The sequence below is a fragment of the Pollachius pollachius genome (genome assembly GCF_949987615.1).
Source record: "Pollachius pollachius genome assembly, chromosome: 20".
Classification (NCBI taxonomy): Eukaryota; Metazoa; Chordata; class Actinopteri; order Gadiformes; family Gadidae; genus Pollachius; species Pollachius pollachius.
In genome coordinates this window covers 1,972,370-1,988,728 of record NC_136953.1, presented here as the reverse complement: position 1 = coordinate 1,988,728, position 16,359 = coordinate 1,972,370, and the positions used below count along the sequence as shown (strand labels likewise).

At 42.4% G+C, this 16,359-nt stretch overlaps 1 protein-coding gene across 1 annotated transcript; it reads left to right on the top strand.

Moving 5' to 3' along the window:
- Positions 1-1,102: 1,102 nt before the first annotated feature.
- Positions 1,103-16,066, top strand: LOC307091147 (actin-related protein 3). Its single transcript, XM_079758048.1, has 12 exons — positions 1,103-1,261; positions 3,650-3,705; positions 4,093-4,217; positions 4,869-4,979; positions 5,602-5,697; positions 6,048-6,155; positions 9,234-9,377; positions 10,152-10,325; positions 10,654-10,746; positions 12,222-12,347; positions 12,980-13,063; positions 14,957-16,066. The coding sequence occupies exons 1-12, from the start codon at positions 1,218-1,220 to the stop codon at positions 15,050-15,052; spliced, it is 1,257 nt and encodes a 418-aa protein (XP_079614174.1). The 5' UTR covers positions 1,103-1,217; the 3' UTR covers positions 15,053-16,066.
- The last annotated feature ends 293 nt before the right edge of the window (positions 16,067-16,359 follow it).

The following is a 16,359-nucleotide window of genomic DNA, read 5'->3' as shown; positions in this document are numbered from 1 at the left end:
TTACAACGTATAGCTAAATACAGCAATATAAGTGTTATACTCCATAATGCATTCGTATGTCATCCTCATTTTCTTTTCCTTACTCTACTCCGCACCACCATATAGGCACTGCAGCCATCTATACTGATATACATTTGGAATGACTTTGGCCTCTGGTTATAAAAACACACTACAGTAAAGAAACTTGAAAATAATCTAAGAGGTACTTCGGGAAATGTTGTACAAGAATATGGTGGAGTCTGCTGATAACAATCGAATTTAATTTTCATATTTGTAGGCTACATGCTGTTTCCCGTCCACTTATTGTTAGACCTACAACTCACCACACTTCGGTAACTTTGTTAAATAACTCTTTTGACTTAACAGCACGAACGAAGATGGAGACAACAGCATAGTCTTACAACATTGTATGCCTGCCACCCTTCACACACACAAGCACACGCACACACACACACACACACACACACACACACACACACACACACACACACACACACACACACACACACACACACACACACACACACACACACACACACACACACACACGTGTGCGCGCGTACACACGCACGCACATGCACACGCACACGCAGGCACGCACATCAATGATCATATGTATATTATGTTTATTGCCTTACTATATGCTGTCTTCCTATTTGGTCTCCTATTTTATATAATCTATTTAATTAATTCCTATGCTGAGCAGAGACAACGAAACGTTTAAATGAAAACCAAGCCGCTGGATAGGCTTGTATTATTTAATAATGTATTAGTATGACTGTTGGACAGGATATACTTGTATTATTTAATAATGTAATAGTATGACTGTTGGAAAGGATATACTTGTATTATTTCACAATATATTAGTATGACTGTTGGATAGGATATACTTATATTATTAATAATTTATCTGTATGACAGTTGGATAGGATGTAGTTATATTATTTAACCATGTGTCTGTATGACTGTTGGATAGGATGTAGTTACATTGTTTCATCATGTATCTGTAGGCGGTTGAATAGGATATAGTTATATTATTTAGTCATGTATCTGTATGACTGCCAATTGCCCTGTCAGCCATCTTGCCTCTCCCTGCTGCAGAGTGCGGAAGTAGAGGCTGTGGGTTCAGGGTTCCGCCTGTGGACGCTTTGCAAGATCCAGACACAGACTGTTATCCATCAGAAACATTCACCCTCTGTAGCTATCACAGCCGAGACATGGCAGGACGGCTACCGGCGTGCGTGGTGGACTGCGGCACAGGGTAAGCTCTCCAGATAGGTTTTAATGTTTAGGGTCTAATGAGGAACAGAACCGGGTGTGTGTCTGTCACCGTGTGGCTTTACTAGGGCTCCCACTGTCACCAATAACTGGGCGTGTGTTTTTACATATAGCCGTGGATCTATTCAACTGTGTGGATGGCCGTTTGCCTCCATAATATCACATTTTCCCCCCCCAGTCGGGATATTTGCAAGGAGGATGTACAATTGGACCTTTCTCTGAACAGACCCAACCTGACTTTATTGCGATCAAGGCATTTGCAACCGGTTTCATTCATTCGGATTGACGGTAATACATCCAATACGAGTCACACGCCATTTTCTCGCCATATTTTACACGTTTAATGTACAATGGCCCCTGAAAAATATGATTTTAGGCTTTGCAATTCATAAATCAGGCATAACCCTGTTATTCTGGGCATGCGCAGATCCACTTCCTCCACGGCCCACACTTCCTCATTTAGGCTCTTTAGTCCATATATGGTCTTATATCGGCATCACTGGAGGCTTCCTGAAGTCACTTCTCTAATTGATCGATTATGTATATTTGCCCAAACTGGTAACCATCATAGAGATGCCATTGACATCACTGACCAGGTTATTCAACATGCCGTATTAACGGCATTCCGACGTGTCCTCGTCCTTTTTATTCTCAATCAGGTCAATGCATACTAGTCGTCCATTCCTTTCTCATAGTGCATTTATGTGGCAATTTCCTCAAAATAGTTTAGTGATCTGCAATGTGTATCGATTCAAACTATTTAAGGTAGCCTAGATTAGCTTAAAATAAATTGTCTACAAGACCTTGATAGATTGATGGATGTAGCCTATTTGAACCGACTAAAGATACATAATCATGGTAGTCATGACATGTTATTGGTATATTTGCAGGGTAGAAAGATTTTGCATTGCTTGCATACAGACCCAAAACTTCTTGCATTCCATACCTTGAAGTCAAGGTATTGGTGGTATTGGTGGGTTAGACTTGTTGAGACTTGTGGCCTTTCTAAGCATGATGGGACATCTCTGTGGAATGAAGCAGTACTGTTTTGGTGTCTCTCTATCTTGCTCACTTGCATACAACACAAGGGCATTATTGCCTTAATGCAGGATGGTTCCTCTGAAGAAGTACTGTGTAGTGAGAGGAAGTGGGCTCCTGCACTAACCAAAAGTCAAATTACCTTTGTTAAATTTTGACAAATGTTACAAAACACACAGATCTGTTTTATTATAGTCCCTTAAAACGTTGGTAAAGTTATTATCTTTGTCACTCTATCCCAAAAAATTCTCTCGGCCACTGTAGGATGCTCATTCGCACAGCCAATACGATTTTGAGCATCAGTTATCAGTTGATCCTGCTAATAGCATTCCAAAGTAATATCTTCAACATAAAAATCAAATGCCAATGTCATTTTAGCCCCCCAACACTTCTCTAGCTCTAAATAGAAAGGAGCTTCTGTTGTGACTAGGAAATATCTTATTATGACTGACTTATCAGTTCAATGGTGACGGGAAGCTGGCCTATCGTGTCTCCAACTTCGAGCTAGCATGTGCTGGTCACAACATGGAATATAGCACTGAAAGGCTACATCTGGGGTCTGATGCTACTGCTAAAGGTATGCACACGTTTTGTCTGTTTGGCTTTGACTAATGCAAGACCCCCCTTGTAGCATCATTCTGATCTGTAACAGAAAAGCCGAAACCTAATACATAGGGTCGGGTCCTTTTTCCTTTAAACCTTTTTTCTTTGGTCCTAATGAATATCATGCACATGATTGATCCTGCCTGTAGACCTTTTTAAACGAACTATAACTCAACGTCACTAATACTTAATACTAAAAGTGGACAGAGATGAGGTCAGGGTCTATTTTTAGGTTGATGAGGAAACGAAGAAGTGGTCCATGTTATGGGGAAATGCTAACAGCGTCTCCTGTTTGCTGGTGTATCATGAATAGTCTTTTGATGGTCCTCCAGTAGAACACGGTGGGGCTGCTGCCCTTGGCCCTCAACCAGCCCTCAAAGACACTGAGGGTATTGATGTCAGCAATATCATTGAAGGCAATTCAGCAGGAAAATATATTCTCACTTAAATCTGCTCTATTAGAGTATTATTATATATGTATTGCAGGATGGTAATGCAACATTAATGTGCTACAAATTATTTAGTTCGGTATCTAAATCTTGTATTTCCATCTGGCTGTATACATGTAGCCTACATTTCATCCCCTGATAATGTGTTTTGTGTACTGTATTGGTTAGGCTATTGGTTTGGTTCACCAATGTCCATAACCTATCACGTTGAGCCCTAACATGCCTTACTCCCACATGCTCCTTTCTGATATCATAACATATTCTCTCTGTTCTCCCTGCAGGTACACTAAGCTGGGTTATGCAGGAAACACAGAGCCACAGTTCATTGTTCCTTCATGTAAGTTTACCAACCTTAGCTCATGCTATCTCAGCTCTCTGTTTAATCAACCCCAGATAACCAAGGTGCTGTGCTTTGTATCAGTTCCCTTTATCAAATGGGCACATTGTTCACATGATTCCCATTGACCATAGGCCTTTAACATAGCATAGCTAGCGTATACAATCCTTACTTTGCTGAAGGAACATAACCAGTGTCCCTTTAAGGATGGCTCCACAGACTGTTAGGGTAGGAACACACATGATGTGGTTGGGGGATTGTTGTGTTTTGCTTGTGAGTAATAAAAGTGAGGAAGTAGGTGTTCCTAGTTGGGATTCATTAGTTTCCTTTAGAAGAAATCTGCTTATTAGGTCCTTTTCCGCTTTGTTTTTCTCTCTCTTTATTCAGGTATTGCCATCAAAGAGTCAGCCAAAGTGGGCGACCAAGCACAGCGGAGGATGATGAAGGGTGTGGACGACTTGGACTTCTTCATCGGAGACGAGGCCATAGACAAGCCCACATACTCCACCAAGGTATCTTAAAGAAATGCATAGCAAGCCTGATAAAGAAAGATTAAATACAGATAATGGGCAGGGATGATCTATTTATAGAAGTGTGTTTACCACTGTCATCCTCCTCACCGTGCATGTCAGCTCTTCAAGAAAGAAACGACCACTAATAAATGATTCAGCTATTTATTGATTAGCTGAAAACGACTGCGTTTTTATCGCCTGCTGTGGATGAATGTTTCAGCAGAGATCTTTTTGCTATAAGACACTTTCAAGTTAATTAATATAGCACCTTTTTAAGTCACAGCACAAGCCCATATTGTGTGACACCTCCTAACCCTAAGGGAAAGCTTCTTATTTAAAGAAAAAGTGATATAGTTTCAGACTGAAAAAAGCACAAATAGTGGTTATGTTATGTTGAGAAATTAGTATAGTTGATTGGTAATAGGTTCCAAAATCATGACTCTATGCTAGTCTGTAGATCTACATACAATGTGAAAGGAAGTATGCAAGCTGATTGCCATTATTATGGTTTATCGGGCTCATTTATTCACTCAGGTATAGTGTTGGTGCAAAGGATGATTGATGTAAAGAAGATGATGGCAGCTTAAACTGATGAATGTTTCAATGTGAGCACTCTGATTTGCTAAAGCTCCTCTGCCCTCCCTACCTCAGTGGCCCATCCGTCACGGTATTGTGGAGGACTGGGACCTGATGGAGCGCTTCATGGAGCAGGTCATCTTCAAGTACCTGAGGGCGGAGCCCGAGGACCACTACTTTCTGCTGGTCAGTCTTCTGGAGAGCCAGACGTCTAGGCGTCTCTTCCTGCTTCTCAGTGGTTCATTAGTCCTTCTGAATTTCTCCACACGTTGACACAAACATTTAAACCTTGGGTTTGCAGTGCGGGTTAGTGTTTGCCCGAACACTGCTCCAAGCAGTATAAGCATCTTGGAGTAATGGTGCAAGCATGGAACTAAGACACACTTACACTTCTCTAGAAGGATGGCTAATGGAACGGGGGCAGTACCATTGGTCAAATGGAACGGGTGCAGTACCGTTGGTCAAATGGAACGGGTGCAGTACCGTTGGTCAAATGGAACGGGTGCAGTACCGTTGGTCAAATGGAACGAGGGCAGTACCATTGGTCAAATGGAACGGGGGCAGTACCATTGGTCAAATGGAACGGGGGCAGTACCATTGGTCATCTAATCCTGAGGAATAGAAATTAAGAATTGAAAGAATTATTTCATAATGTATTGCTAAGGAAACCATTTTAGTTTTGGCACCTTTTATTTTAATTAGAACATGTAATAAGGTGTAAAATATTGTTTAAAAACTAGTCTGAAAATATTGTTGAATGTTTGCAATGGAATGTGTGCGTATTTTTTTTTGTAAATGTTGTCTACAGACTGAACCTCCGCTGAACACACCGGAGAACCGAGAGTACACGGCTGAGATCATGTTTGAGTCCTTCAACGTGCCCGGCCTCTACATCGCCGTGCAGGTCTGTGTTTACACATCAGCACAGTAGAGGCTGTGTTGGTGATGAATGTACTTTAATTAATGACTGCCCAACTGACATTAATAAAGTAATTTTTTATTAAGTTGCCGTCTAAATACTCATGCTGGAGCTTATACAACATGCTCATCATATCCTGTTCTGTCTAATTTTATTGAATAGGATACAAACGGAGGCGTTTAGCAATAGCTTTTTTCATTCAGCTAGAGCTGTAGAAATGTGGTGCTTGTCACATAACCTCTTCATCTCAATCTATGTTTGATACTCAATTGTAAGAATAAAGTGGGACCTCTGTGTAAAATCCTCATATATAAAGTCAAATTCTCCCCCCCCAGGCTGTTCTTGCCCTGGCCGCCTCCTGGACCTCTAGGCAGGTGGGAGAGAGAACCCTCACCGGCACCGTCATTGACAGTGGGGACGGAGTCACCCACGTTATCCCAGTGGTGAGTCAACCAGTGTTAACTAGTGCTATGTCATCCCAGTGGTGAGTTAACCAGTGTTAACTAGTGCTTAGTTAACTACATTCCCCCACGTCATCCCAGTGGTGAGTTAACCAGTGTGAACCAGTGCTTTGTTAACTACATTCTCCCACGTCACCCAGTAGTGAGTTAACCAGTGTGAACTAGTGCTTAGTTAACTACATTCCCCCACGTCATCCCAGTGGTGAGTTAACCAGTGTGAACTAGTGCTTAGTTAACTACATTCCCCCACGTCATCCCAGTGGTGAGTTACCCAGTGTTTTCTAGTGGTGAGATCAAGATTAAGATTACTCTATTTGTTCTTTGGGTAATTTGTCTTGGACTTGATAACTAGAGTTGTTTACTAGTCACCCTCGTCCTCCCAGTAGTGAGTTAGCCAATGTTAACTAGTAACCCACGCCCTCCCAGTCGTGAGTTAGCCAATGTTAACTAGTAACCCACGTCCTCCCAGTCGTGAGTTAGCCAATGTTAAATAGTAACCCACGCCCTCCCAGTCGTGAGTTAGCCAATGTTAACTAGTAACCCACGTCCTCCCAGTCGTGAGTTAGCCAATGTTAACTAGTAACCCACGCCCTCCCAGTCGTGAGTTAGCCAATGTTAACTAGTAACCCACGCCCTCCCAGTCGTGAGTTAGCCAATGTTAACTAGTAATCCACGTCCTCCCAGTCGTGAGTTAGCCAATGTTAACTAGTAACCCACGCCCTCCCAGTCGTGAGTTAGCCAATGTTAACTAGTAACCCACGTCCTCCCAGTCGTGAGTTAGCCAATGTTAACTAGTAACCCACGCCCTCCCAGTCGTGAGTTAGCCAATGTTAACTAGTAACCCACGTCCTCCCAGTCGTGAGTTAGCCAATGTTAACTAGTAACCCACGTCCTCCCAGTCGTGAGTTAGCCAATGTTAACTAGTAACCCACGTCCTCCCAGTCGTGAGTTAACCAATGTTAACTAGTCACTCCGTCCAGTCCCTTTCCCTAAAAATCATGGAAAAGTTTGAATATTTACGCCATTGTTCTGGGATTTGAAACAATGACGTTTCAAACGTCATTGTTTTAAACGTCTTTATAGAGACCAGAATCGGCCTCTATTTTCAGAGACCGATTCTGAAAATAGTGGTCAGTAAACTAAAGTCACCCAGGTCATCCAAGTAATGAGTTTATTTGTTTTTAGTTAGTTAGTTTATAAGTGACTTATCCACGTAATCCCAGTGGTGTGTTTAAAGAGCAGTGGGAAGTATTCCTTGTTATCTGTCAATCCAATGTTCTTCCCAAAAACTACATTCTACGTGTTTATTATAACTGTGGAGTAGGCTGTCAAAATGTTTTCAACCCACAGAACAACCAAAGAACAACCAATCAGGACTTGTTTGTACCATTAAAAATAATTCTGTACAATATCAGATTCCTGGTTGCCCCTTTCTGTCTCACTTGTGTTACGATGGTTGGGTGTGCCTTACATGTCATTAAGGTCTTATATTTTTAGAAACAATTTATTTAGCAGCTATTTCAATGTTTAAACCAAGGCTTAAACAATGCTCTGATACTGTGCACGCCGTGTATCTTCAGATACTTTTAAGCCACACTAAACTCTTCTTTAACAGAGTCGGACTCGGTTACTGCTCCTTTTAACTAGCATTACCCATGTTTACTAACTATGAGTTAACTAGTTTGATTCATGTCATCCATATTGAGTGTTGCGTCAACATCATTGCTGTGGTGAACAATACTACCAGTGCTTTGTTTCCCGACATTGTTATGCAGTCATGCATTTCAGGTACTTGTAAAACAAATATCTGTGGGGAGCTTTGAGGGCACTCAGTTGAATTTTAGGAAAGAGAGAGCTAATGCTAAGATTTCCTCTTGGTAATTCAGCTAGTCTAGGTAGTCTAGGTTAAGAAGAACTTGCACCACTGCTTTTTTACCCAAGCATTTATACAAATAATTATATCAAAATAAAGTGTTCATGGTAGCTTCTTCTTTTCTTTTGTTGATTAGTTTTGTATGTGTGTCTATCAGCTCTGAATGTTTTGTGTATGAAAAATCAGGTTTGATACCCAAACTGAAAAACATGACGCTGTTATTATCCTCAACCAAGCTAAACACTGCACTGTTACCACAGAGTGTGGTATCAGCGACAGAAGGGGGAAATCCCCCACTGGGCCAAGTTAGAAACCAGGTCTGGCCGAGTCAGCAGGCCTGAGCCCTTCCACTGAACTCACAGGGGCTCACCACAACGCTGAGGGGAGCTGCTATAGACCTCCACACGTATAGACTGAACACCACAACACTGAGGGGAGCTGCTATAGACCTCCACACGTATAGACTGAACACCACAACACTGAGGGGAGCTGCTATAGACCTCCACACATATAGACTGAACACCACAACACTGAGGGGAGCTGCTATAGACCTCCACACGTATAGACTGAACACCACAACACTGAGGGGAGCTGCTATAGACCTCCACATGTATAGACTGAACACCACAACACTGAGGGGAGCTGCTATAGACCTCCACACGTATAGACTGAACACCACAACACTGAGGGGAGCTGCTATAGACCTCCACACGTATAGATTGAACACCACAACACTGAGGGGAGCTGCTATAGACCTCCACACGTATAGACTGAACACCACAACACTGAGGGGAGCTGCTATAGACCTCCACACGTATAGACTGAACACCACAACACTGAGGGGAGCTGCTATAGACCTCCACACGTATAGACTGAACACCACAACACTGAGGGGAGCTGCTATAGACCTCCACACGTATAGATTGAACACCACAACACTGAGGGGAGCTGCTATAGACCTCCACACGTATAGACTGAACACCACAACACTGAGGGGAGCTGCTATAGACCTCCACACCACACGTATAGACTCTGAACACTCCCAGACTCCTTGCATTGGGACCTGTCTTCCGTTGCCATTCCTGCGGTTTGCACACAGCCTGAAATTCTCTGTGTCTCTGTCTCACCCTCTCTGTCGCCCTCTCCCCCCCCCCCCCCCCTACTCTATCTCATTCGCCCCCATCTAGGCGGAGGGCTACGTCATTGGCAGCTGTATAAAGCACATTCCCATCGCAGGACGTGACATCACCTACTTCACCCAGCAGCTCCTCAGGGAGAGGGAGGTGGGCATCCCCCCAGAGCAGTCACTGGAGACCGCCAAAGCTGTCAAGGTAGCTCTCAAACACATACAGACTACATTTCCCATCCGCTGATCCCCCTAATTGGCCTGTCCCGGTAGCTGGGACCCCGGTTAGGGAGGCCCCCTGCCGGCGCAGTGGGACGGGGTCACTTGATGTCGTTTCCAGGCCGACGGGCCTTCAGGTGACCCAGACCGACATCCAATCCCCGCCGTCATTTAAAATACAACCATACCCTACTGGAATGTTTCTAGACATCGCTCGTTACAAATAGTCCAAAGATGAAAGTTGGATAGACAGGTTGATGGAGAGTAATGAATTGTTCTCAAAAGATTAAATAAATGTTCACAACATAGGGTGCACTTTAAACATGGTACATATTAGAAGCAGTATGCAAAACGTTACCAAATCCAATAACACTAGGGAGTCTGATTGGTGAGTGAGGGTTTTTTTTAAAGCATGTTGGTATTTGCGGCTGGTGGCATATTGTAAACTCCCAAAAACAAAACAATGGTCATTTAAAAATGGACTGGTCTTTTATTGACTGGCAATATCCGCACAGCTTCCCTCCGTGTATATTTATTTCCCTTCAGCCTTAAACACTTTGACATCAAATTCCCTACGGTACATATTAACCTGACAAACACCCGTGTTTTTCAAGATACATGACACACACATCTTATTAACCTGCCCCCTAATAACTTGTTTCTGTATTCAATGTATGTTGATAAAAGTGTCTGCTGAACAGCTAACAATCATTAGCATTAAATAGGATTTAATCACTCTTTTCTTTCTTCCACCTCTCAGGAGCGCTACAGCTACGTGTGTCCAGACCTGGTGAAAGAGTTCAACAAGTACGACACGGATGGCTCTAAGTGGATCAAGCAGTACACAGGCATCAACGCCATCAGCAAGAAGGAGTTCACCATCGACGTGGGCTACGAGCGCTTCCTGGGGCCCGAGATCTTCTTCCACCCTGAGGTGCGTGGACCCGTCTGGCCAGCCGGGGGCGATGAGGACCAAGACACCCTTTCTTCATGCTCTTTCTTCATTACATTTTTTTTATATTGGGACAGTTGGAAGATATACAGCTTTTCGACAGGCCGTCATGGTACCTAATTGGGTTATTAAATAAATACAATATTGATGACAATATAGAGGACTATAGTCTGCATAGACTTGATAACGCGCATCTCTGGTTAATTGATGATGGGATTTTTTCACTATAATATAATTGTAATGCTTGGATAAAATTGCCATAGGGATCCGTCTCTATTGCGTGTTAACCAATGAATGCTCTATCTTCCAGTTCGCCAACCCTGACTTCACCCAGCCCATCTCTGAGGTGGTGGACGAGGTCATCCAGAACTGCCCCATAGACGTGCGACGCCCTCTCTATAAGGCAAGACAACGCTTCTATAACCTCCTCATCCTGGGTCTAACGTTGTGTCTAGTGGAAGACTACGCTCCAATAACATCCTCATCTTGGGTCTAAGCTTGTGTCCAGTGGAAGGCAGCGTAGTCATAGGTTCGGTGTCAAGAAAGGTTTCCCTCTCTCTTTGGCCTCATCTTTGGATGAATAAATGAATGGGCCGAAGATAAGCAGATTGTTTTGGATGGACGGATACAAATGCTGTTGAGACTGTCTGTATTGGGTTTGATGCGTTTTGGTATGTACAACCCTCTGCCTTGGGGTATTGGGTTAATTTCCCAGTCAACCTTCCCAGTCAAACATAAATATAATATAAATATAAAACTGCAAAAAAAAGCCCCCCCAATAACACTCTCTAGGTCCAAAGTGTCTTTAGCTCTAGGGCAGTAATTTGATTCTACAGCCGTATAAAATGTATATAGAATAAATAAACACAAAATACAGTAAAGGCACTAAAATGAAAATCTTTGCAATGTAGAAACGTAGCTACATAGCGAACCCTTTGCAATGTAGAAATGTATGTGTATGTACCTCACAACATATAATTGTGCATTCAAATATAAAATATATGTAACTTGACAACAAGTTACTACAAATAAAAAAGATACCTACACATTTATAGGTTCCATGGCATGCTACTTTATGGATGCTTATATATAGGTGTTAGTGGGCCTTAATACAGTATTTGAAGACGTTCAAGAAATTCAGCCTTGGTGCAGAGTTATAGCCAATATGAGCCAGTCCCACAATGAGCTTTCCACAAACGTGCCGTTTTTTAGAGGCGTCAAGGTGGAGGGTGGGGACGTGGCCCTGAGCAACAATCCCTTTCTCCTCCATGTCGCGGTTCATGTACTTAAGTGAGTCAAAGCCAAAGTTCCTTTCCCCGAATTCCTTCTCAACCATGGCTGAGATAACCCCCACTACGAGTCTCGTTGTGGAAATACCAGAGACGTCAGAGAACCCGACGTGTTATGCGCCATAACACCAACAGCATAACGGTTATCCAAATAGCAAAAAAGTGTACAACACTTGTGTTACAGTGAGTGTATTCACACACACACACACACACACATTTGACGCTCGCACGGTCATAGCTCATTGCGTCATTGGCAGGCCAAATTCTCTGGGCGGGCAAGGCAGATAAAGGGGAGGTAACTTGGCCCCTTATGAAGACATATGGGGCCAAATTCGGAATCGGAGCATCTGAGCTTTCATTTTTCAAAGAGGGAGCAGGATACCTAGTGCTCGTTTACACCTAACGCCATTTCTAGCTAAAGGGGGACTAGAGGCAGGCTAGTGGAACTCATTTTAATGTTAGAAAACCTCAAAGTGAATTTCATGCCATGGGAATTTTTTTTTTTCTTTTTTTCTTTCACACAGTTTCATGAGAGTAGCTCTGAAAGAGGAAGACTTCAATTTTGAACTTCCTGTTTGTGTTGCCACAGAACATCGTCCTGTCCGGGGGCTCCACCATGTTCCGGGACTTTGGCCGGCGGATGCAGCGAGACCTGAAGAGGACGGTGGACGCGCGCCTCAAGATGAGCGAGGAGCTCAGCGGCGGCAAGCTAAAGGTAAGGGCTACGTTAGCATAGTGCGGACCTGGGCAGCCGTCCACCTGGTCACAGGCTGAAGGTAAGGGCTACGTTAGCATAGTGCGGACCTGGGCAGCCGTCCACCTGGTCACAGGCTGAAGGTAAGGGCTACGTTAGCATAGTGCGTAGTGATGCAGCCGTCTACCTGGTCACAAACCCACCATCCAATGAGGTCCCCCCGTTTGTGTGGAGTGGTTCCTTCCTTTTTCAGTAGATGTTGCACATAGTGGACATGCTCATATCCTGTTTACATGACCAGCACTTGTCCGATATTAGTCATTACAATAAATACTGTTATGTTCAATATATATTGTTAATTAGAATAAAGATTATATATCTTGTAGTTTTGCATCTCTTCCTATTATGTATAATGCAGGTAAATACTGGCTTATTGATTTGATGCAGTAGATTGTTTCTAATGGATTCATATTGACAGAATTCCTGAAGGACTTTTCACCTAAGTGTAGACACACACATCTACATAACACAACAAGTTGTATTCATGTGCTTTGTTTATTTAGATTTTCTGCTTTGTTGGAGTTTCCTTAGTAGGAGCTGGTCAATTTCCCAAAGCTTATCTCATCTCACTCTTCCTGTTCTGTGTTCCACAGCCCAAACCAATCGATGTCCAGGTCATCACTCATCATATGCAGAGATACGCTGTGTGGTTCGGTGGATCAATGTTAGCATCAACGGTGAGTTTCGCTCATGTATAATACCCACTGCAATTCCGTTATGCTTCATGTATTCACCGCTCTAGTATTGTTTTGCTTTGAAAAGACTACAGACAGTAGTTGTTTAACTGTGCTCATTGTTAAACTGTTTTACATGTCCCTTTCTCGTAGGACAAACACGGGTGTTTGTCAAATTAATATGTACTGTAGGGAATGTGATGTCAAAATGTTGGAAACCGTATTCCTCCTTGTAAGCCCAAATCAATGTCCGGCTGTATCATTCAGACTCCTCAGAAAGTCCTTTCACGTGCATACTGCCTGTAATGTTGCAGGCGGGGACCACTGCTGCAGAATCCATTTTTTTACGCCTCTCGTCATCTGCTTTCATTTGCGGGATTTCTGTTTTGCGAAAAGGAACCATTAATTTTATTCAAACCAAGGTTGATTTCTCTCGCCAGCGAATATAGCCATTGAACCAATCACAATCCTGTATCGTTTTCACGGTCACCATGGCCAATGTACATCGTAGGACATAGCGGAGCTAACAGCCTTATTCCGTTCCTCAACACAGTGTTCTTACTGCTTCTATAGTGCTAAACTACAATCATAGATCTATAATCATCTGTTATATGTTTTGATCATCCATAGTGGTAAACTACAATCATAGACCTATTATCATCTGTTAACTTTCTATGCACGGGTAATAGCCTATTTTAGTTATTGAACAGGGTAACTAACGTCTCCAAAACACACCCAGTTATCATAAACCCCCTCATCCGCCAACAGCCATTCACTACACTTAATTTAACATCGGGATTAAAAAGTAAAACTCCAGTGAAATGTAATGTTGAGTATTAAATCTGCACGATTATTATGGGAATATGCTGCATATTCGCACCACAGCTGGTGTAAATTGTTTGTGCGTGTCCTTAAATAGTAAGTATAAGTCTATAGTATAGACTTTATTGTTCGTTAATGTACGTTTTGGAGAACAGTGTTGATATTTGGTGGTCCGTCTCAGCTTTTTCTCCTTTCAGAGGCCATGTTTCGCTATCTAACCTGCATAGTCTGACACGCCAGAGCTATTTCTATCTAAAGCCATTAAAGGGACTCTGTTAGCAATGGCACTCCATTAAATAAGTTAAAGAGAACCCTGTCTTATTATTCATCGCATTAATTTTTATTTATTGTTTTGGGCGTGGATGTGGTGCTCGTTGGCGTCTCTGCCAGGCCTGTACATTATAGGGAAACACTCAGTTCAGTTCAGTTCCCAAATTGCATAGACATTTGGGTAATGACACACAGATTGAGAAGAATGTTCTTCTGCACTGTGTACGTTCTATATACTAGTGAACAATGTCCAAGCCTTTAGTCTACTACCCTTGCCCATATACATAAAAGTTCAGCCGTAGTTAGTTCTATGGGCGACACCTGTGTTGGTGCTACGATAAGCCTCTGTAGGAAGGGTATTTTGTCTGGAAGCGTCAGTGCGTACCTGCAGCTTTGAATTATTTTTATTGCCACGGCATCATTTATTTTCTACAACACTACATTGATCGGAAGAAACAAGCAGTTCATCTGACATCTACAACTGTGCACACAAGACATATATTGTCAAGCAATTAGGCCAGGACCGAAATGAGAGAGGACAGATGTGTTCTGTTCCGTGACCATTGGTGAAATCATCAAGGATTTGTCCATTTGTGAAATTGAAAGTAGGGATGTCCCAACTGTGCTTGTCAATGTCGTCCGTGTTTCTAACCCAATACCAGCCCAGGCTGTCACGGTGTCACAAACCGAAAAACAAGTGTGTTCTACAGGAACGTTGGAGGTGAGAAGCCTAGCCACTCATCCTTTGCTCTCCTTCTCTATGCCTCTCTCTCTCCCTCCCTCTCTCCCTCTCTCTCCCTTTAGCCCGAGTTCTACCAGGTCTGCCACACCAAGAAGGACTACGAGGAGATCGGGCCAAGTATCTGTCGCCACAACCCTGTGTTCGGAGTCATGTCCTAACTGTGCTCCTCGAGAGACTTAGCGATCCTTGGGCTGGGTGGAGAGGGCGGGACTGTTGGCGTGGCTGTTTGCGGGGCTAGGGAAGGGGATTGGATTGGGCGGGTTGGGTCATGGTGTGACAGACAGGCTTGATAGGTCAGGGAGGGCGGTGTGTTTGCGCATTTTGTATAATTATTTTGTTTTTATTGCTTTTTCTGTTCTGGATGAAAATAAATAAATAGAAAGGGGCCAATCCAGATTAGTAAAAAGGAAAATGAAATTATACCATATAAAAAAAATATGTATTGTGAATGTTTTGCTTTTTGAAAAAGTGAGGGATAAAGTGTGTTCTGTCATAGAGAGTTGGGAGTGACCATGAGGATGATGACGAGGTTTGGAGAGGGGGTCAGCACAACTTAAATGGTAACACCATGACGCTGGAACGTATTATTTATGGTACCCTTAACTAATTTGGAACATGTTCTTTTATTTTTTCCTCAGCCTTGCTTCTTTTATTTTCTTCCTCTGCTTCAAATGCACTTCTCTCTGCATATCATTAAAAGAGCTTGTTTATATTTAATACAAAGCTTTGTATGAGTTACAAGAACTTTATAAAGATTTTTTTTATATGTAAAAACTCAATGGGAAAGCAAGGGCATACACTGATTCATACAGGTATCCGCAAGTGACTGTTTTAAACCACAATGCTACCTTGATACACCAGTATTGGAAACATTGTGATTGATAGTTTCTCCTATAATTCCCATAATGCACCATTGCTGATCTTTACTTAAAATTCTTCTTATTCCTTCACAACTGCTTAGAATATTTGCATTAGAGCGCAGTTAACGAAAATAGTCGGAGACCTCCGTTATCGTGATGTGAACAGGAAAGGCAGTGATTGTTGGACCAGTGTTGTTGGACCAGACTAGATCTTTTTTTTTTTTTACTATTAAACACCAAATTATTGAAAAAAAAAAGATGGGATTTGTGTATTTAATGCCTTGCTCAAATAAAGGCTTACATTTGTTTCTACATCTTGTTAACGTCTCCTTTGGCTTTTAAAGTTCCTGTGCTGGCAAGGACTTGTACATCGTACTGAACACCTCAATTCAGAAAGTAGAGGGGCATAATAATGTCAATGGTATATTGTTTAGGTCATTGTTTAATAATTAATTGTGAAATTATTTGTGATTATGGGATTACATTTTTGCCTTTGAATCTGCCACAGTGTTTATAATGCAAGATGTGGCAAAAACAAAGTATTTGACATTACTTCTACTCTCTAGACTTCTCTCAAAATGGCGGAGGATTGCTAATGAAATATC

Coding starts and splice junctions, on each gene's coding strand:
- LOC307091147 (XM_079758048.1), top strand. CDS start 1,218: ATGGCAGGACGGCTACCGGCGTGCGTGGTGGACTGCGGCACAGG. Junction 3,706..4,092: donor ACAGTTCATTGTTCCTTCAT/GTAAGTTTACCA, acceptor CTCTTTATTCAG/GTATTGCCATCAAAGAGTCA. Junction 5,698..6,047: donor GCCTCTACATCGCCGTGCAG/GTCTGTGTTTAC, acceptor CTCCCCCCCCAG/GCTGTTCTTGCCCTGGCCGC.